Raw genomic sequence first — 22040 nt, forward strand, 5'->3', positions numbered from 1 at the left:
AGACAAAGAAAAAAGAAGATAGAGAAGATAAAAACTATCAGTACATATTTTAAAAACTCAAACTCACTGCCAATGAGTTTATTCCAACTCATAGTAATCCCCATTGGATTCCCAAGGTTATAAATCTTTACGGAAGTAGATTGCTCCATCTTACTCCCATGGAGAAGCTTGTGTGCTTGAACCACATTGTGGGACTTGAAAGAAAATCCTGGCAATCTACTTTCAAAAAATCAGACAGTTTTACCTACTATGATATATGTGGGGTTTCTACAAATCAGAATCAAGTTGACAACAATGGGTTAATGGTTAGACTTGAAGTAGGATGTGGAACCATACAGAAACCAGGGTGTTTAAGGGAAAGTCAGTGTATGCACTGAAAGATCATCAGTCCTTTCACTCATAGGATGCTGGCAACCAGACTTAAACCCCTATCCCCAAGGTAAGAGATATGAAGGTCTTCTCTAGAGAAAAAGTTGCCTAAGAGAAAAGATTGACATTCACAATATCCTATCAAAACTATCAGGTCTTGCCTCAATTCCTTCATGGAAGCCCTCCAAGGCAACAAGCACATGAAACTTCTAATGGTTTATAGTGACTCATGACTAAATATTAATGGACAGCCAATGACATCAGACATTTAAGAAGAGCTTTCGACATGAAAAACAAAAACCAAACAAACTGAAAAAAAAAGGAAAAAGGAAAAAATGAAGGCTGCAGAAGAAATTTTCAATATATTTAATTAATATCCCCAGAGAAATAAGAAAATAAATCACATCCATGAAAAAAGAAGAGGATAATAACGTAAAAAAGAAAGAGTTGGGGGAGCATCAGAAAATAAGAAAGAGTTCTTGGAAATTAAAAGTATGTGACTAAAATGTTTTAAAAATCAATAGAAGATATGGAAGGTAATATTAAGCAAATTTCCCAGAATAAAACTGAAGTGTAAAAGAGGACCAAATAAGGTAAGTAAATTAAGAAAATAAATCCAAGAATTCTGAGATCTAATATTAATTCCAAGGAGCTCTGGTAGCATAGGGCCTAAGGCACTTGACTGCTAACCAGAGGTTGGCAGTTCAAACCCACCAGCCATTCCTCAGAAGAAAGGTTGGACAATCTACTTCCACAGTGATACCACCTCAGAAACCCAAGGAGGGTCACTGTGAGTCAGGCCTGACTTGATGGCACATAACCACAACAACAACAATATGAATTCCAGAAAGAAAAGACAAAGGAAATGTAGGAGCAAAAATTATCAAAGAACTAACACATAAATCTCCCAGAACTGAAATATATGACTTTCCAATTTCAAAGGATCCAGTGAATGCCAAAAATAAATTTTAAAATATCCACATCAAGGCAGAGACCACAATATTTCAGAACACTACAGAAAAATATGAAAACTTAAAAGCTTCCAGAGAGGAAGACCAAAAAACAAACTGGTTCTCATAAAAAACATTTAGGGGAAAACTGACTTTGGAATTTTTATTAGTAACACTAGAAGCTAGCAGTAAGTGGAAATATGCTTCAAAATTCTAAGAAAAATTAAAATTTCCAATTTCCAATCTAGAATTTTATATCCAGCTAAACTACATATCAATTGGAGAGTCAAATACAGTTTTGTTTTGTTTTTTTTACAAATACATAAAATCTCAAAAAATTCTGTCTCTTTTTTTCTCAGAAAGCTTCTGGAGAGTGTGCTCCATCAAAATGAGGGGAAAAAATAAAGTAAGGAAAACATACAGTATTCAGGAAAGAAGAAATCAAACTCGACAAAAGACAAAGGAATGCCCAGTGTGGGGGTGAACAGAGATTCCAGCAGAGCAACAGGGTAGCAACCTGGAGTATATCATTAGTTGTAGCAAGAAAACTAAGACTTCAGGAAGAAAGTTTCCAAAAATGAAATAAATTGAGCCTTTATGGGGTTTTTTCTTTTGCCTTGTTTTTACCATATTAAGAGAGATTTTTTAATTTATTGAAGAATTTTAAAAATGATAGGTAAATTAAAAATGAAGTAAAAAAAAAATAAAAATAAGAAGGCAATTTGTCAGTCCAGAAAAAAACAACACAATTTAAGAGAAGAAATTTAATTATAATTCCACACAGGAAATTACTACTTGGCTCAGCTGTGAGGGATGTATAACATTGTTATAGTTATGTAAATGCTGAACAATAATTTAAGCAAGAATTGTAATAAAATTATTTTAGGAAGAGAAGTTTGTTTGTGTCCATGCATGCATGTGTGTGTGAAATGATAGCTATGACAGTATTAACTCAGTAGGATAATGGTTAACATTAACATATGTTTTGGTTATTTTTGTGCTGCTCTAACAGAAAATACCACAAATGGGATGGCTTTAACAAACAGGAGCTTATTTTCTTACAGTTTGGGAGGGTAGAAGTCCGAGTTCAAAGTGCCAGGCTCTAGGGGCTGTGTGAAAGCCCCTCTACCTTGGGCTTCAGCTCTTCAGTTCAAGTCCAGTAGATTTCACCATGGAATTAATTACCAATCTCCCCATGGGGAATAACTACATGCAGCTGCCCAGCCACTCCAGGCCCGCCCAAGTTGGCATACAACCTTAACTACCACAACATATTTTGTAAATATCCATTTAAGCTTATTATTTATAAATATTGAGATAAGTAAGCAGAAGAAATTGACCACTTTTTAAAGAAACCTCAAAATATTATTTTATGCATTGATGTATAAAATTATGATTGCAAAAAAGTAATTTAAAGGAGTTATCTACTATTTCTTGGAGATAAAAAAAAAAAAAAAAACTCTCTATTGAAAGACTAAAAACTGTATCCCCACTTCCATCAGATTACCAGGCTTAAGGGCACCCTGCAAGGAAATGTACCAGGCCCACAACTTTTCAGAACCTTATTAGAATAATTGGTGTGGTGGAAAATGCCTTGGACCAGGAATTCATCTGACGAGCTTTCACTTAGTTTCTTTGAATCACACTTGTCTCATTTCTAAACTGATGGAGTTAGTTTGAAATCAACTAAAGTCTAATGTAAGGTGAATAATAGAAGTGAGACAGACTAGATACAAATGCCAATATTCTTTAGAGAGAGTAACTTTTACTCAAATCCAGCTATTGTCATAGAACTATATTGTTGTTAGGAGGACTAATGGTTCAAGAGAAGCAGAAATTTAGATTTTGATGTGAAATCTTCAGATTTTAAAATGTTGTTTTAAAATGCATAATGCCTGCCAAACCAAACCAATCTGCAGGCCACATCCAACTCATTACCAATATGAATCTTCTAAATTAGTTAAGGCCTCCTCTGGGTCTATAACTCTGCAGTACTGCAATGTCTCATTATTAAAAATTCTCACTGAATGTGTGTTTCTCCAACTGTTGCCCCGGTGGCATGATGGTTAAGGGCTTGACTGCTAACCTAAAAGTTGGTAGTTCAAAACCACTTAGTGGTTGCACGAGAGAAAGACACAGCAATCTGCTTCTGTAAAAATTACAGCCTAGAATATCCTCTGGGACCCTTCTACTATGTAACATAGTGTTGCTATGAGTTGCTATTCAATGGTACCTAACAGAAACGTGATTTCTTTACCACCAAAGATGCAATTTGCCCAAATCTGACATGCTAGCTTACTTCATTTGTGACTTTTACCTTCACCATGAATACGCACAAATCTTAAGAGCCAACATTTATTTGAGCAAACATAGGCATAAACAGAGATAGGATCTGCTGAACACAGCTGGGACAAAAACAATTAAGTAATTTTCACAGGGACACAATTGTGCAAGAACTGTCATGTTCTTCCACAAAGACAGCAATCACCTTTAAAGACATTGCAGTCATTTCAATATCAAGCTCGGTATTTGCTAAGAAGATTCTCTTTCAGTCTTTCGTAAGGAATGTTTAACCCACCTCTGTTAATCATCTTCTTGGTTCACAGGTCTGGAAAACATGAAGACAGTGGTATTCTTCTTGTGTGTCATGGGAGCTGCAGCTGCAATCCCGGTCAGTTTCCTTTTTTATTTATTACATGTCTCCTTCTTGACATTTAGTTTAGAAATCCAAGATTAAAAACAAACAAACAAACATGTTTTCATATTCTGGTTTGAAATTCTTTTTTTATTTTAATCATATTCTTTATTACCCAGACAAGGAATGCATGACTAAGGAAATCAAGACAAGTTCCTTTTTCAAAAATATATTTCTTTCCGAGCTATCAGATTCTAACAAATTCAAGAAACGATGCAGCCAAAAATGTTGATTAGTAGTCTATTAGCTACAGGATATGCCTGAATGCCAAAAAGAACCGGAAGAAATGTTATTCTATGGAAGCTCATCATATTGGTATGAGAATCTAAGGATGCATATTCACATTTTCTGGCAGCATTTTCAAGCTAAATACTAATAGCTGAGAAATTCCATGAGAGTCTATAATAAAAACAGGAAGCAGTGGGTTTGGGGCAGTAACTGGTATGAGGACCATAGATTGGCTAATTCCTTCTTGGGAGACCATCCAAGCAAACATACAGAAAGTAGACAAGATGAAAACATTATCTTCTTCATGTTCTTATTGTCTGCTAGTGAGCCAGATACACTGACTCTACCATTCACATAGTGATAAAGCAACAAATCAGATTATTTGAGGCCATATCAGCAGCCTCAAAATAAACTGAAAGTTAAAAAAAAAAAAAAGAAGGAAGCATGGATTGGTTCACATCTCCCAAATTATCCATACCATCTTTAATCGAGCCAAACAATCTGCATTTTTTTCTTTTTAACCCTCCCGTTGTAAGTCTAAGAGTCTTCCTTACTTTGGATACCAGTGGCTGTTTCTAGTTGACAGATGTGTCAGCAAAGACAAACTCCATGCCACCCAGACTAAGCAGTTCTAGGAAAATAGAATTTATGACCACTACTAAGAATGGGAGCTCTGGTAGTGTAGTGCCTAAGGCATTTTTACTGATAACCAGAAGGCTGGCAGTTCAAACCCACCAGCCACTCCTCAGAAGGAAGACTGGGCAATCTACTTCTGTAGAGATACCTCCTCAGAAACCCAAGGAGGGGTCACTATGATGGAATCAACTCGATGGCAGTGAGTTTTACTAAGAATGATGCTTAAGTAGTATGGATCTAATCTAACTGAAACTATGCAATGCACAGAAAGCAAGACAAATTAATATTCAGCATAGAAAGGAACTCTCACAGACCCATTCTTTTTATCCATGAAAATGTGGTTTGCCCTTACAGTTGCTGCTGCTATGTAAACAGACATCAAAACAATGTTTGAACCACATGCTTGAGTGACACGCCTGCATAGAGACACTTTCCAGATGTGTTTCCTAGGGCAATTTGTTATTGTATGGGCCCAACGAAATGCTAGAAAACCAAATAGCTTCTTAGAAGATTTGGCTACTAAAAGTCTTGTATCATTTTTGCCCCACCACTCTTCTGTCAGTGTGTGACACTTGGTAGCTTGTGTTTTGCTGTGATGCTGGAAGGTAAGCCGCTATATTACAAATACCAGCAGTGTGTGATGAAGCAAAAGAGCTGGACAGAAGATTTGAAAGGGCAGTTTGAGAAGACAAAGTAAAGTATTATAATGAAATGTGCAAAGACCTGGAGTTAGAAAACCAAAGGGGAAGCACATGCTTAGCATTTCTCAAACTCAAAGAACTGAAGAAAAAATTGAAGCCTCAAGTTGCAATATTGAAGAATTCTATGGGCAAAAAAAAATGAATGATGCAGGAAGTATCAAAAGGAATATACAGAGTCAGTGTGCCTAAAAGAATTGGTAGATGTTTAACTATTTCAAGAGGTAGCATATGATCAAGGACCAATAGTACTGAAGAAAGAAGTTCAAGCTGCACGGGAGGCATTGGCTAAAAACAAGGCTTCAGAAATTGCCAGAATACCAACTGAGATGTATGAACAAAGAGAAGCCACACTGGAAGTGCGCATCCATCTATGCCAAGAAATTTGGAAGACAACAACCTGGCCAACTGTCTGGAAGAGAACTATTTTGTGCCGAATTCAAAGGAAGGTGATCCAGTGGAATGGGACAATATCATTGATAGCATATGCAAGTAAAATTTTGCTGAAGATAATTCAAAAATAACTGCATCAGTACGTTGGGAGGGAACTGCCAGAAATTCAAGCCAGATTCAGAAAAAGATGTAGAACAAGTGATACCGTTGCTGATATCAGATGGATCTTGGCTGGAAGCAAAGAATAGCAGAATAGTGTTTCCCTGTGTTTTATTGATATGTAAAGACATTTGACTGCGTGGATTGTAACAAATTCTGGATAACACTTTGAAGAATGGGGATTCCAGAATGCTTAATTGTGTTCATGAGGAACCTGTACACAGACCAAGAGGATGTCATGCAAAGAGAACAAAGGAATACTGTGTGGTTTAAAATCAGGAAAGATGTGTGTCATTTCACCATACTTATTCAATCTGTATGCTAAGAAAATATCCGAAAAGCTGGACTAGATGAAGAAGAACATGGCATTAGGCTTGGAGAGAGACTCATTAACAACTTGTGACATGCAGATGAAATAATCTTGCTTGTTGAAAGCCAGAACTTACTGATGAAAATGGATTACACTTCAACATAAAGAAAACAAAATTCCTCACAAATGGACCAATAAGCATAGTCATGTAAAATAGAGAAAATCCTGAAATTGTCAAGGATTTTGTTTCACTTGGAGCCACAATCAATGCCCATGGAAGCAGCAGTCAAGAAATCAAATGACATATTGCATTGGGAAAATCTGCTGTAAAAGACCTCTTTAAAGTTAAAAAACAAAATGTCACTTTGAATACTAAGATGCACCTGACCCAATCCAAGGTATTTTCATTGCCCCATATGCATGTTGAAAGCTGGACAATGAATAAGGAAGACCTATGAAAAATTGATGCATTTGAATTATAGTGTTGGCAAAGAATATTGAATATATCATGCACCTCCAGAAGAATGAAGAAATCTTTCTTGGAAGAAGTGTAGCCAGAATGCTCCTTAGAAGCGAGGATAGTGAAACTTCATCTTTCATACCTTGGACATGTTACTAGGAGGGACCAGTTCCTAGAAAATGATATCATGCTCAGTGAAGCAGACAGTCAGAGAAAAAAAGAAGACCCTCAATGAGATGGGTTGACACAGCGGCTGCAACAATGAGCTCAAACATAGCAATGACTGTGAGGATAGTGCAGGACTGGGCAGTGTTTCATTCTGTTATACATAAAGTCACTATGAGTTGGAACCAATTCGACTGGACCAACAACAACGTCATTCTCCCCACTTGCTTAAATTCTCCAAAAGTATGGGGATTCTGTCTGGTAAGGAGATGCCAAACAGATTTTTAGTGGGCATGTTTTTATAAATATAGACATGTGCTTATTGATAAAACAGCATTTCAATTTCAGAATATTTCTGAAGGAACGTATACTGCCACGTTTTTTGTTAATTTCTCCCTGTGGAAGAGGGGAGAGTGGAGTGGGAGGTAGCAGAGAGGGACAGTAGTTCTCTGTTCTCAACCCTAAACCCCACACCTAGCCATTGCCTTCTATGATGATTCTAGCATCTTGCCAAACTGGCCATCATTCTTCCTCCTTTTTCTTCTTAAAAAGTAATTCTTTTGAAACTGTTAAAAATGATATCATTACTCCTCTTAGTTGAAAACTAGATAAGAAACAAGAAAGCAAAACAATTTTAAAATACATCCTATACTGTATGACTTTCTTTATATTACCCAGTCAGCACTACAGGATTTGCTAATGAAGTCAGGATGAGTCAATCCAAACAGAATCTGTTTTATACATGGATCTCTCTGACATCTGGGTGTCCACAGCATCTCAATAAAAATTATCTATAGTAAATACCTGCCTCATATATTAGACAATTAAGGAGTTCTGGTGGCAGAGGTTAAGGCATTTGCCTGCTAACCAAAAGATCGGTGGTTCGAACCTACCAGCCACACCATGGAAGAAAGATGGGGCAGTCTGCTTCTATAAAGATTTAGTGCCTTGGAAACCCAGTTGGGATTCTATCAGTTGGAATCAACTTGACGACAGTGAATTTGGCTTTTGGTTTATATTGTTTTTATTGTTATGTGCCGTCGAGTGGGCCCCGACTCATAGCGACCCCTGCTTGGGTTTCTGAGACAGTGTCCCTACAGAAGTAGATTGCCCAACCTTCCTTCCGAGGAGTGGCTGGTGGGTTTGAACTGCCAGCTTTCTGGTTAGCAGTCAAGTGCCTTAGGCACTATGCTACCAGAGCTCCTTTGGTTTATATTAGACAGTTGAAATTATTCCCACTTTAATGATATTATTATTAGCTATAATAATTGTTCATTTGGGTAGCTCCTTAAAATTTGCAAAATATTTTACCTACATAATCTTACCTTGGGAGCTCTGGTAGCATAGTGGCTAAGGCACTTGACTGCTAACCAGAAGGCTGGCGGTTCAAACACACCAGCCACTCCCTGGAAGGAAGGTTGGGCAATCCTACTTCCATAGTGATACTGCCTCGGAAACCCAAGGAGGGGTCGCTATGACTCAGGGCTGACTCGACGGCACATAACAACAACAGCAATCTTACCTTGGTAATTCTGTTCACTTCCAATTGGGAGGTGGTAGGGTGGAGATTAATGGCTTGTCAGACCACAGGTAGATGGTAAATAGCAAAGTTAAAACTTGAAGAGGGGCCTCCTATCTCCAGCTCTGGTTGTTGAACTTCTTCTTCACTCATCTGCCAGCTCTTCATCTAAGCCTCCATTCCTTGCTAGAAATAGAGCTATCCCTCCAGTTGAAAGAGTACTTCATAGCTACTCTTCCCTACTAGGTTCAATGTCCTGTTTCACAAAGTCCTTCAATTAATTTGAGATTTTTTTTAAATTAAGCTTTTAGATTTTAAAATCTCCTGATGGAGTAAGGCCTCATAAGTAAACAAATGTTGAATAGAAGGTTTACAATCTTTTCTGCTAGTTACCAGTGAGTAATTAAAAGTTAAGCTCAAAAAGAATGTACAATGCTATGTTGTTTTTGTTAGGTGCGGTCGAGTCAGTTCCAATTCATACTGATCCCTATGTACAACAGAATGAAACACCAACTGGTCCTGCATCATCCTCAGAATGCTATGTTCACAGTGTACAATGAAATAAACAAAACCAAACTCTCTGCCATCAAGTTGATTCCAACTCATAACGAACCCCATTGGATTTCCAAGACCGTAAATCTTTAAGGAAGTAGACTGCCTCATCTTCCTCCACAGAGCAGCTAACCTTCTGGTTAGCAACCAAATGCCTTACCTACTATGCCACCAGAGCTCCTTGTACAATTCTGTATCTGTGATTAATTTGATTTTACTTCAAGTTTCTGCTAAAAAACTAGAAAGTACTAATTATTTGTAAAAGTTAAATAAATAAATATAAAATTTAAAGATCACCATTATTGAAATCTTTTTAGTGCTATTTTCACCCAGTCTCTGCATATGCAACTTTTTCTTAAAGATAATTAAGATTCAATTTTCACTTAATTTTATTCTAGACATTTTTCTGTATTCTTAAAAATTCTAGAGAGTATCTTTTAACTCATGAGTTGCAACTAAAACTCAATGATGACAATAAAAGGGTAACTAGTAATTTTTACAATTGGCATCTACACATGAATAACACAATCTAATTTTTAATTTTTCAGACAAATGCAAGGTTCTTATCTGATCATTACCAACCGACTGCTGATTCTTTGAGTTCCATGCAACAGGCTGAAACCTCAGTTTCAGTAATACCCAACAACACTGCAATTCCTGCTTTAGAAATTGACTATGAAGAATATGAAGAAGAAACTGCAGTCTCTACAGAAGATGATCCCAACCCTGAGGTAAAAGTAACAAGATTATTCTAATATAATTTTTAAATTCTCCAAAAATCTCAATTTCAAAATATCATTGAAGAGCTTACCTTACTTATGTTTAATTTTTTTAAAAGATGATGATCATGTCAAGTGTCTCCAGTCACTAGAAAGGTTACATGGATTAATGAGTTCTACTCCATGAGCCAAGGTGACACAATTGTTTCATTTCACAAAATTCAAATTAAGGTTTATACTTGTGGCTATAGAAAGTAAAGAATATCATAAGTTTACATGATAATGTACAAAGAAAAGAATATGAATACTAAATACTGACTTAGGAATTGCAAAGGAACTCTGGTAATGTAACAGTTAAAGCAGTCGGCTGCTAATCAAAAGTTTGACAGTTCAAACTCACCAGCTGCTCTGCAGGAGAAAGATGAGGCAGTCTGCTTCCATAAAGATTTACAGCCTTGGAAACCTATGAGGCATTCTGCTCTGTCCTAACGGGTCACAATGAGTAAGAATAATCCTTAGCAGTGGATTTGATTTTGGTTTAGTGGGAATTTCAAGTATGATGTAAATAATTAATCATTTGTTTCAATAATAAACTTTTTTCTTTTAATGCTGAAAAATTTTCAATACTAAAGTCAAAAGAGGAAAACAATGAACAAGTAGAAGAAAAAGACCAGAATAATAGCCAAGAGCTGGGACTGAAAGATCAAGAGAACAGTGACGATGGCTTAGGTATGAATTTGGAAAACCAACCAACCAAAGGAACACTGGACCTAAAAGAAGATAGGAGTGATATTAAAAAAAAAAGTCTACCAGAGAATACTGACTTTCTTGTTCCTGATGTTAGTTCCACTGTGGATTATAGTCAACTAGAAAGTATCACAGAGAAAGAAACACACCAAGATCATCAGTTGAACAGGAACAGCAAACATAGCCAAGAACAAAGTGATCAAATAAACCAAGAGCAGGATCCAAATACTCCCAAAGGGGAGGAGCAAGAGCCAAGAGCAGTTGGTACTCACAATGATAACCAAGAAAAGGAGAAAGAATTTCCCAAGGAACACTCTAATAGCTATCAGCAGGAAGACAGCACTCAACCTGATGATATTTTGGAAGAGTCCAGTCAACCAACTCAAATCAGCAAGATTCAGGAGGAAGAATTTGAGCAAAGTAACCAAGAACAAGAAGATGATAACTCCAAAGCAGAAATGAAAGGGGAAAATGCATCAGAAATCAATAAGCACTTTCAAGAGACTGAATGGCAGAGCCAAGAGGGAAAAATTGGCCTTGAAATTATCAGCACCCAAAAGGAGATGGATAAAAAGACTGTTCCTGAAGCTTTGCTTGTGGAGCCTACTGATGATGGTAACAGCATGCCCAGAAATCATGAGGCTGAGGACAGTGGTAATGGTCCCAGGCACAGTGTGGGTGATGACTACATGATCCCAAGCCAGGTTGTCCTGGAGAGTGAAAGAGCTCAATCCAATCACTATCACATCAATGATCAGGAGCCAAAAGAAAGAGCACATGAAAATGAGAGTGTCAATAGCAGTGGACCTAGAGAATCTCAAAGGGTAAGATTATTTATCATGATGTTTGTCCAAGAAAACAATTAGTTTTGTCAGTAAAAATAGCTATGGCCTTTCTCTGGACCTCAGTCTCCAATGCATATGTTGTTTAAATACATTACTACAATATATTGCAATTATTTATTTTTATATCCATTTCCATAATTAGTCTGCAAATACCTGTTTTATTTGGAATTAAAATTAAGTAATGGTTTTCCCCTTAATAGACTTTAACTTCTGCTCTTGTTGTTATAAAGGGCAAGAAAGCAGAGAGCTCACCGAATGAAGACGAAAATTCAAGTGAAGGTAATATGAGGGTGGAAGGTATTGGTGAGCATATGAAGGTTTATGACTGTAACTAAGTCAAAGCTGTTTGTGACTATATCAAAGAAGGGGTAGACTCTGCCACAATGGACTTCTCTCTCCCTTCCTTTGTGATTACTGCACAGAATTTTTCCTCTTCCCAGTCCTCCCCAAGGAAATACTTCCATAATTTGTTGATATTTTCTCAAGCCGATATAGTAATACAACTATGAGTAAATGTGTTTACAAACTGAAAGTGTCTTGTTGAGATATTGGTGCAAAAACTAATTATTTCTTCCAAATTTCTTTTGCTTCTGAGAAGACTTAAGTCTACCTTATTTATTCTCATCTCAAATCTATAACTTACTAGTAAATCCACCTTTAATTAAGTGTCTAACTCATACTTCAATCACAACCACTTTTTATTTCAACATGATGAAATCCCCGTGGTTTTACTTCTGACCATTTGCACAATGTTGTACTGTTGACTTCAGATTATAACTATCTCAGTCGAGCCAGGACGAGCTGTTTGTTCTTTTCAAACTGTTGCACCAAAAACTAGACTCTCGTGTAAAATATTCTATATGCCAGAAGGTTCCACTAGATAATTAACTCATCGATTAAAGTGGTTCCTTTTGTTTTCCCAATTTTTCTCCCTTATTAGCTAAAATGAAGCCAGTGTTCTGGACGAATTTGAGGTTTACGTACTCAGTTTACCTTTGTCCATCTTTCCTGTCTAACATTTTCTGGTACATTCCTTTTTCTTTTGTTTCTTCCTGTTTTCACATTTTTCACAATGTGTCAATATTCTTTTTAATTGCATTCTGGTTGTTTCATTTTTTCTGGTAGATCCTTGCATGAGTTTCCAGTGTAAAAGAGGACACATTTGTAAGGCTGACCTACAAGGAAAACCCCACTGTGTTTGCCAAGATCCAATGACTTGTCCTCCTACAAAACTCCTTGACCAAGTAAGTAGTCTACAAAATGGTCTCTAAGAGGCACCAAAAGATTAGTGATTTGAATGAAAAGAGGTTGCAACTGAAAATCTGTGTTAAAAAGAAAAAGCTGATGCCCAGGTTATGATCTAATATTGACTAGGAACAAATGCCGACAAAATCAGCAAATTACCACTGTGCCCTGTTGTTGTTGTTGTTAATTACAGTCGTGTTGATTCTGACTCATGGTTACCCTATGTATGCAGAGTAGAACTGCTCCATAGGGTTTTCAACGCTGTGATCTTTTGGAAACAGATTGTCAGGCCTGTCTTCCGAGGTACCCCTGATTGGCTCCAAACAGCCAACCTTTAGGTTGGCAGCAAAGTGTTTAACCACTGCACCTGCAGGGCTCCTAAGAAGGTAATAATGTTACTTGATCTGCAGAATTAATTTTAAAACTCATTCTGCCCTTGCAGTATCTGAACTTTTAGAATAACTGAGCTTACCTGGAGCTATGCTATCATCATCATTGGTGTAGGTTGTTTGATTTTGTGTGTGGTATGTGTGGGTGTGCCAGATGGGAGAATTATGACTTTTTTCTTTTTCATTGCTGTAAAAATATATATAACATTTTCCAATTCAACATTTTTAGGTGTACAAATTAGTGATATCAGTTTCATTAATCATGTCGTACAATCATCACCCATAGTCATTACCAAATTTCCCATCACCATAACAGAAACGGAGTCTTGATACATATTACAACATGACCATCCCTTGAAAACAGTAAGCTGAGTGAAATAAGTCAACCATAAAAGAATACATATTGTATGATATCATTTATATGAAATAACAAGGATATCAGGCAAATGTGTAGAAAATGATTTTAATAACCTCACCTACCTGGCCACATCTTTGGCTCAGTGCAATTTATCAGATAGACTGTGAGCCTTAAGGAGCAGAGTGTTTTTCAATGAGCATTCAGCTTTACTAGTTTTTCTCTTATTTGTCGTTCCTAGGTTTGTGGCACTGACAATCAGACCTATGCTAGCTCCTGTCATCTCTTTGCTACCAAGTGTGGATTGGAAGGGACCAAAAAGGGCCACCAACTGCAGCTGGATTATTTTGGAAGCTGCAAATGTAAGATTCTGTCACTACTGCCAACACCGTTGCTGAGAGAGTTTTGGGAGAATCTGTATATGCCTGAATAATAGTCAAACAGAAAAAAGCTAATGTATTTCTGAGCTCAAGTTTCACATTAAAATTTTTTGAAGTCTGGGGAGACTTCAAAAAATAAGAGGAATAATGCCCAGGTCTCAACCCTAAGAGTTTCTAATTTAGTTGGATTGGATTGGGTCCAAGGCATTGCTTGGGTTTTGTTTTGAAAGTAACCTAGACAATCCCAGTGTGCAGCCAGGGTTCAGAACCACTATGATAGAGTATGTTATCCACTTCATGAGATGAATCCTAAGAATTTTGCTGTATTTCCCATTTAAGTTAAGCCTCTGCCAAGAAGTTTTATGACAACATTTTCTTCCAGAAGTATTTTTAAATTGTCTTCCTTCCCCAGGATACTTTCAATTGTGTTTGGATCCTCTCACCACTAAATGATTCTCCATCTTAGCAATGTTCACTAATATTTCCAGTTCTCTTCTCCTTCCGGACACATGGGAGGATTAAACTTCTCAACCCCCTGTAAGTTAGGTATGGCCATATGACTTGCTCTGTCAGATGAAATGTGAGCAAAAATCATCCAATGTGAGTTCTGAACAGAAACATTTAAGAGCTGGTGCATGATTCCCTGTGCTGTCTTCCCTTGCCACTACCAACCCTGAAGCCTCATGTTAACATGGTGGCCTCATAAGATGGTGCAGTCTCCATCATCCTGAGCCTCAGAGTAACAACAGTGAGCAGAGCCTTCCAGCCAATGTGAGTGGGACTTGCAGTGTAATCAAGATATAAACTTTTGTTTCTTTAAGGCACTGATTTGTTATCACAGTAAAAGCTAGCCACAACTTTGTCCTCTTTTTTCCCCACGAATAGCTCTTGTGTCCTCCATCTCCAAATTCCAACCCTCTTTCTAGAACAGTGGTACTAGACCCTGGTTGCACAGCAAAATTATACTTGGAGCTTTTAAAACACACTGATGCCTAATCTCTACCCAAGACTAATCAAATCAAAATTTTTTAGAAAGGAAGCTGACATTCAGTATGTTTTTTAAACACTCCCAGGCAATTCTTTGGTGCAGCCAGGGTTGAAGAGCACTGTTGTAGATAGTGGTGACAGTAAGGACGCTCTGCAAGTTACCAGAAGTACCCTGTTATGAGTATTTGCTTATGAAAGGAGTAAAGCTGAAGATTACAGTGTATTTACTTTCTGCTTGGAACAGCTATCCCTGCTTGTACGGACTTTGAAGTGACTCAATTTCCTCTACGAATGAGAGACTGGCTCAAGAATATCCTCATACAGCTTTATGAACATAAGCCCGAACATGCTGGATATCTAAATGAGAAGCAGAGGAACAAGGTAAGCTATCTGTGGGTCAGCCACTCCAGAGTCTGCCTACAGGGCCTGAAGAGAAAAGGTGGCCATGTGAGGGCTACCCCTCTCATTGCCTCCTTGCTCCTGGTTAGCTCACATGGATTAACAGAATAGTTGCAGCCACAGTTTAGATCACAACCAAACCACCCCATCCCTTCCCAAAGGGCAGTGAGTGGCCTGAGCAAAAGCTGCTCCTTCCCTACCTACAGCAAGCTCTGGTTGAGCAAAGTGAACATCAGCTTAGCATTTATAAAACCAGGCCCAAACATATTATCTAATTCTAAACTCTTTCCCCCCTTTTAGACCAAACACAGATGTATGATATGAGGGGAATCCATTACTCATAATGACAGCTAATAGATTAAGATTAAAATTAAAAAAAAAAAGCAAGATATTAATTCCAGAAGTTCACCAAGAAAATTCAGTCATCAGATATTTATTGAATCCATCCTGTTGTTTTGTGCCATTGAGTTGATTCCAACTCATAGTGATCCTGCGTGTTACAGTAGAATTCTCCATAGTATTACCTTTGCAGTAACCTTTACAAAAGCAGGCAGTCAGGCCTTTTCTTCCACAGTGCCTCTGGATGAGTTTAACTGCCAATTTTTTGATTATCAGTCAAGGGCAAACTGTTTGTACCACCTAGGGACCTTGAGTCTATCCTAAGTGACTGAAATAGATCTAAGTGCTACACATACAATGATGAACAAAACCTCTGCCTTCATGAGTATACATACATTCTAGTAGAGGAGACAGACTCTAAACAAATAAGCAAAAATACATGTATGTATATGTTTTGATTACCTAGTGCCACTCTGACAGTAATATACCACAAATTGAATGGCTTTAACAAACAGGAGTTTATTTTCTTACAGTTTGGGTGGCTAGAAGTCCAAGTTCAAAGTGCCAGGCTCTAGGGGCTGGGTGAAAGCCCCTCAAGCTTGGGCTTTAGCTCTGCCTCTTGCTCCCAGCCAGCTGAAGCTAGAGGCTTGAGTCAGGCAGCTGCTGGCTGCTGAAGCTGACAAGCCCAAGGTTGACAAATAAAATGGCACAGTCCTGATATTACCAAACCACACAGCAGGCCAGTGATTCAAGTCCAGAAAAAGTCCCAAGATTGGCTGGGCAATATGGCAAGCTGCTGAACAATGACTCAACTACATTCAGGGTTCAAGCATGCCATGAGCTAGAGACCTTCCTCAAAGTTGCTTCTTATATACTGGAAGCAGCCCTCATCCCTAAAGCAGCTACTCAGTTGCTCCAGTAGATTCCACCATGGAGTTAATTACCAATCTCACCATGGAGAATAACTACATCCAGCTGCCCAGCCAAGTTGATATACAACCTTAACCACCACAACATATATATGTTGTTATTGATGTCAGTTGCTGTAGAGTCAATTTAACTCACAGCAACCCCATAGGACAGAGCAGACCTGCCCCATAGGGTTTTCTAGGCTGTAATCTTTACAGGAGATCACCAGGTATTTCTCCTGAAGAACTGCTGGGTTGGTTTGAACTGCCAACCTTTCAGTTAGCAGCCAAGTACTTAATCATTGTGCCACCAGGGCTCCTCATGTATGTGTGTGTGTGTGTGTGTGTATACACACATACATACCTTTATGTATATGGAAATATTTGTTGTTGTTGTTAGGTGCCGTGGAGTTGGACCCGACTCATAGCGACCCCTCCTTGGGTTTCTGAGGCAGCATCACTACGAAAGTAGATTGCCCAACCTTCCTTCCAAGGAGTGGCTGATGGATTTGAACCACCAGCCTTCTGGTTAGCAGTCAAGTGACTTAGGCACTACACTACCAGAGCTTCCACGGAAATATATAGACATGTGCATATGTATATGTTTATCTATGTGCAAATATATAAACAAACAAATATATGTATATGTCAGGTAGGATGAAACACGCCATCAAGAAAATAAAATAAGATGGACTGTATGCAATAACTGAGCCAAATATTGTTTATAAATTGTAAGACAAGGACAGAGAGCTGACTGCTGATTTACCAAAGCTGACCTTGACAGAATTATTCCTGTGGAATGGTGAAGGAAAAAAGCTTTAGTGGACAGAGTTCAAGACAGAATAGGGGGAGAATGTGGAAGAAACAAGTATAAAGAATACTTTCAAGGAGGTTTGCTGTAAAAATCAAAAGAGAAATGGGGTGGTAGCTAGAGGGGAATGTGAGTCCAAGAGTTCCTGATGCCAATGGGAGACAATAGAGGATGTTTGCATGCTTTGGGAAATAGCTCAGTGAAGTTGGGGAAATAAGTGAAGAGCAAAGAAGGTACCCAAACGCCAAAAGGTGTTTTTGAGTACATGAAAAGGGATGGGCTTCTGAGCAGCAGGGAGAGGTTGGCTTAGATGGGAGCAAAGGAAGTTCGTCCATGGTAATAGGGAAGTATGGTAATAGGGAAGTAAGCCAGTAGATGTGGTCAGGGGAAAGGGTAGAAGTTCTGTTCTGATCACTTGCGTTTTCTTAGTGAAATAATAGGTATTATTATAAGCTGTAAGCAGTGCGTGTGGTACCAAAGCATAATTTTTATCCTCTCTCTTTAATACAATGTCACAGAGAGACTTGAGGCATTAGCTATGAAATGGGAATTTCAGTGGGAGTGAAGGCACAGAGTGAAAACAAAGCAGGGCTAAGCTGAGACTGAGTGGGCGCTGGGTGGGAATACCCAGGCAGTAAAAAATGGAGCATGACAACAGAGGAAGAAACAAGAATTTTCACCAACTAACCACAACTTTGCCTGGGTGGCTTCAGTCCTCTTCATTAAAGCCTCCTCATTATTTAAGGAATGTAGTAAACATTACTTGGTTAAAACAAAAAAGCTAAAAAGACTTAAATTTCTTCAGAAAACCACAGACTTTTAATCTCAGTTGTTATTATGAGGAAATAAAAAAGATTCTCATATTAAACTGTTGTTGTTGTTAGATGCCATTGAGTTGTCTCCAACCCATGGCGACCCTATGCACAGCAGAAAGAAACACTGCCAGTCTTGTGACAGCCTCATGATCCTTGCTGTACCTAAGCCCATCATTGCAGCCACTGTGTCTATCCATCTGGAGGGCCTTCCCCCTCTTCATTGACCCTCCACTTTACCAAGCATGATATCCTTCTCCAGGAAACGATTCCTTCTGACAACATGACCAAAGTAGGTGAGATGAAGTCTGGCCATTCTTGGTTCCAAGGAGCCTTCCGGCTGCACTTCTTCCAGAACAGATTGTTAGTTCTTTTAGCAGTCCATGGTACTCTTAGGATTCTTCTCCAACACCTCAACTCAAAAGCATCAACTCTTCTTTGGCCTTCCTTATTCATTGTCCAGTTCTCACATACATAAGCGGCAACTGAAAATACCATGGCTCAGGTTAGGTGCACATCAGTCTTCAAGGACACATCTTTGCTCTTCATCACTTGAAAGAGGTCTTTTGCAGCAGATCTGCCCAGTGCAATAAGTTGTCTGATGTCTTGACTGCTGCTCCCATTGGTGTTGACTGTAGAACCAAGAAATATGAAATCCTTGATGACTTCAATCTTTTCTCTATCCACCGTGAAGCTATTTATTGGACCAGCTGTGAGGATTTTTGTTTTCTTTATATTGAGATGTAATCCATAGTGCAGACTGTAGTCTTTAATCTTCATCAGTAAGTTCTTCAAGTCATCCTCACTTCCAGCAAGCAAAGTTGTATCATCTGCATTATCACAGGCTGTTAACGAGTCTTCCTTCAATCCTGATGCTATGTTCTTCTTCATATAATCCAGTTTCTCAGATTATTTGCTCAGCATACAAATTGAATAAGTATGGTGAAAGGATACAACCCTGACAGACTCCCTTCATGATTTTGAACCATGCAATATCTCCTTGTTCTGTTCAAACAAAAGCCTCCTGATCTATGTACAGGTTCCTCATGAGTACAATCAAGTGTTCTGGAATTCTCATTCTTCTGGATGTTATCCATAATTTATTATGATCCACACAATCAAATGATTTTGCACAGTCAATAAAATGTAAGTAAACACCTTTCTAGTATTCTTTGGTTTCAGATAAGATCCATCTGACATCCACAATGATATCCCTTGTTCCATGTCCTCTTCTGAATCTAGTTTGCATTTCTCAAAGCTCTGTCAATATACTGCTGTGACCGTTTTTGAATTATCTTCAGTAAGATTTTTACTTGCATATGATATTGTTTGATAATTTCCACATTCTGTGGGATCACCTTCCTTTGGAATGGGTACAAATATGGATCTCTTCCAGTCAGTTAGCCAGGTAGATGACTTCCAAATCTCTTGGCATAGCCAAGTGAGTGCCTACAGAGGGGCATCCATTTGTTGAAACATCTCAATGGGTATTCTGTCAATTCCTGAAGCCTTGTACTTCAGGAACAATTCCTTTAGTGCTGCTTCAACTTCTTCCTTCAGTACCATTGGTTCTTGATCATATGCCACCTCCTGAAATGGATGACGATTGAACAATTCTTTTTGGTACAATGGCTTTGTGTATTCCTTCCATCTTCTTTTGATGCTTCCTGCATCATTCAATATTTTGCCCATAGAATCTTTCAATATTGCAACTCAAGGCTTAAAGTATTTCCTCAGTTTTTCAGCTTGAGAAATGCCAAGCATGTTCTTCCCTTTTGGTTTTCTAACTCCAAGTCTTTGCACATTTCATTATAGTAATTGACTTTGTCTGCTCGAGCTGCTCTTTAAATCTGCTGTTCAGCTCTTTTATCTTGTCATTTCTTCCTTTTTCTTTAGCTACTGTCCATTCAAGGGCAAGTTTCAGAGTCTCTTCTGACATCCATTTTGGTCTTTTTTCTTCCTCTCTCATCTTTTAATGACCGACCTCTTGCTTTCTTCATGAATGATGTTCTTGATGTCATCCCACAATTCCTCTGGTTTTTGGTCATTGGTGTTCAATGCATCAGATTTCTTCTTTAAAGGGCCTCTAAATCCAGGAGGGATATTATCATCATATTTTGGCTCTCATGGACTTGTTTTGTTTTCAACTTCAAGTTGAACTTGCATATGAGCAGTTGAAGGTCTATTCCACAATCAGCTCCTGGCCTTCTTTTGGCCAAAGATATTGAACTTCTCCACCACCTCTTGCCACAGATGTAGTCAATCTGATTCCTGTGTATTCCATCTGGGGAAGTCTACATGTATAGTCCTTGCTTATGTTGTTAGAAAAAAAGTATTTGCAATGAATAAGTCAGTCATGCAATCCCCAGAGTTATTTCTATCGCCAAGAAATAACCATCTTGATCGCATGTTCAGTCAATTTCAGACTGCAAAAGTTGGTAGAAATCTTCAATTTCCTCATGTTTGGCTTTGGTGGTTGGTGTATAAATTTGAATAATAGTAGTATTAGCTAGTCTTCCATGTAGGCATATAGATATTATCCTATCACCGACAGTGTTGTACTTCAGGACAGATCTTGAAACACTCTTTGTGATGATGAATGCCACATATTGAATGGAAGGCATTTAATTTGGTCTCACATGATAGCCTAGGCTGGCTTTCCTCAGTCATGTTACTATTACTCTTCCAGTGGTTGTTGTTGTTTTGTGCCTTCAAGTTAATTCCAACTCATGGCAAATCCAAGTGTTAACAGAGCTGCTTCATAGGGTTTTCTTGGCTGTAATCTTAATGGAAGCACATTGTCTGGCCTATCTTCCATGGTACCACTGGGTGGGTTTGAACCACTGACTTTTAGGTTAGCAGTTGAGTAAAAAACATTTGCACCATCTGGAAACCTTAAAGTTTGGTAAATAAGCATTACATTATCTTTATCTGATTCTCTAATGATCTTTTCCCTTCCTATTTCCAGGTCAAGAAAATTTACCTGGACGAAAAGAGGCTCTTGGCCGGGGACCATCCCATTGACCTTCTCTTAAGAGACTTTAAGAAAAACTACCACATGTATGTGTATCCTGTGCACTGGCAATTTAGTGAACTTGACCAGCATCCCATGGATAGGTAAAAACTATTTATTTTCTTGTTACTGGGTCATCTCTCTGTTACAAAGTTTATTTTTCTATATGAAATAGAAATCAGATCAGGACATTTCAGAACACTAAGATGCCAAACAAATGTGGTTAGGAGTCTTAGCACAAAACTTTTTTTTAAAGTAGAGAATATGGCCAAGCCATAGCATCCAAGTTAATGTGTTATAGGTTCAACTCACACACAGACTCCTTCAATCCTTTCTTATTCTTGATTCTAATTTTTCAAGATAATCTGACTGATCCAGGTATGGCCAGTGACTAAGGACCAGGTTTCACAAACATGAATCCTGGGGTACACTCCTACAGATTTAGGTGGAGGAAGGACCATTCCTAGGGAAGACAGAATCATTGTGTATTGGCAACTCAAGTTGTCTACTTTACCCCAAAATTGTTGATTTCATTTGCAGTTTTCATGAATGCTACTTTTTTTTTGCATACTCAGCAATCTTGCAGAAAAAAATGTCCTTGATAATGCTCAGAGTTAACCTTTCATACACAAACTATGCGTTAACAGGCTACTATTTATTTCATTGCAGAGTCTTGACACATTCAGAGCTTGCTCTTTTGCGAGCATCTCTGGTGCCCATGGAACACTGCATAACCCGCTTCTTTGAGGAGTGTGACCCCAACAAGGATAAGCACATCACTCTGAAGGAGTGGGGCCACTGCTTTGGAATTAAAGAAGGTAAGCTCATGGTCAGCCAAGGGAGAGAGGGGTCCTCCTCTCCAGACCAGCCCTATGCCCTGTGGCCTCAGTGAAGAGGTCCTGTTGTATGTTCATATTGAAACTTAGAGACAATAAAATGGCAGCATCCCATATAGGA

At 38.3% G+C, this 22040-nt stretch overlaps 1 protein-coding gene across 1 annotated transcript in view; it reads left to right on the forward strand.

Annotated features, from left to right (window-relative positions):
- The first annotated feature begins 3936 nt into the window (after window positions 1-3936).
- Window positions 3937-22040, forward strand: part of SPARCL1 (SPARC like 1) — a 21523-nt gene continuing 3419 nt past the window's right edge. The window contains exons 1-9 of the mRNA XM_042782414.1: window positions 3937-3990; window positions 9683-9865; window positions 10462-11424; window positions 11676-11748; window positions 12571-12689; window positions 13676-13796; window positions 15046-15182; window positions 21039-21187; window positions 21753-21901. Coding sequence (XP_042638348.1) covers window positions 3937-3990; window positions 9683-9865; window positions 10462-11424; window positions 11676-11748; window positions 12571-12689; window positions 13676-13796; window positions 15046-15182; window positions 21039-21187; window positions 21753-21901 — 1948 coding nt within the window. The remainder of the gene's footprint in view (window positions 3991-9682; window positions 9866-10461; window positions 11425-11675; window positions 11749-12570; window positions 12690-13675; window positions 13797-15045; window positions 15183-21038; window positions 21188-21752; window positions 21902-22040) is intronic.

Source organism: Orycteropus afer, unplaced genomic scaffold (assembly GCF_000298275.1).
Source record: "Orycteropus afer afer isolate SDZICR_OR568_19922 unplaced genomic scaffold, OryAfe1.0 scaffold00309, whole genome shotgun sequence".
Taxonomy (NCBI): domain Eukaryota; kingdom Metazoa; phylum Chordata; class Mammalia; order Tubulidentata; family Orycteropodidae; genus Orycteropus; species Orycteropus afer.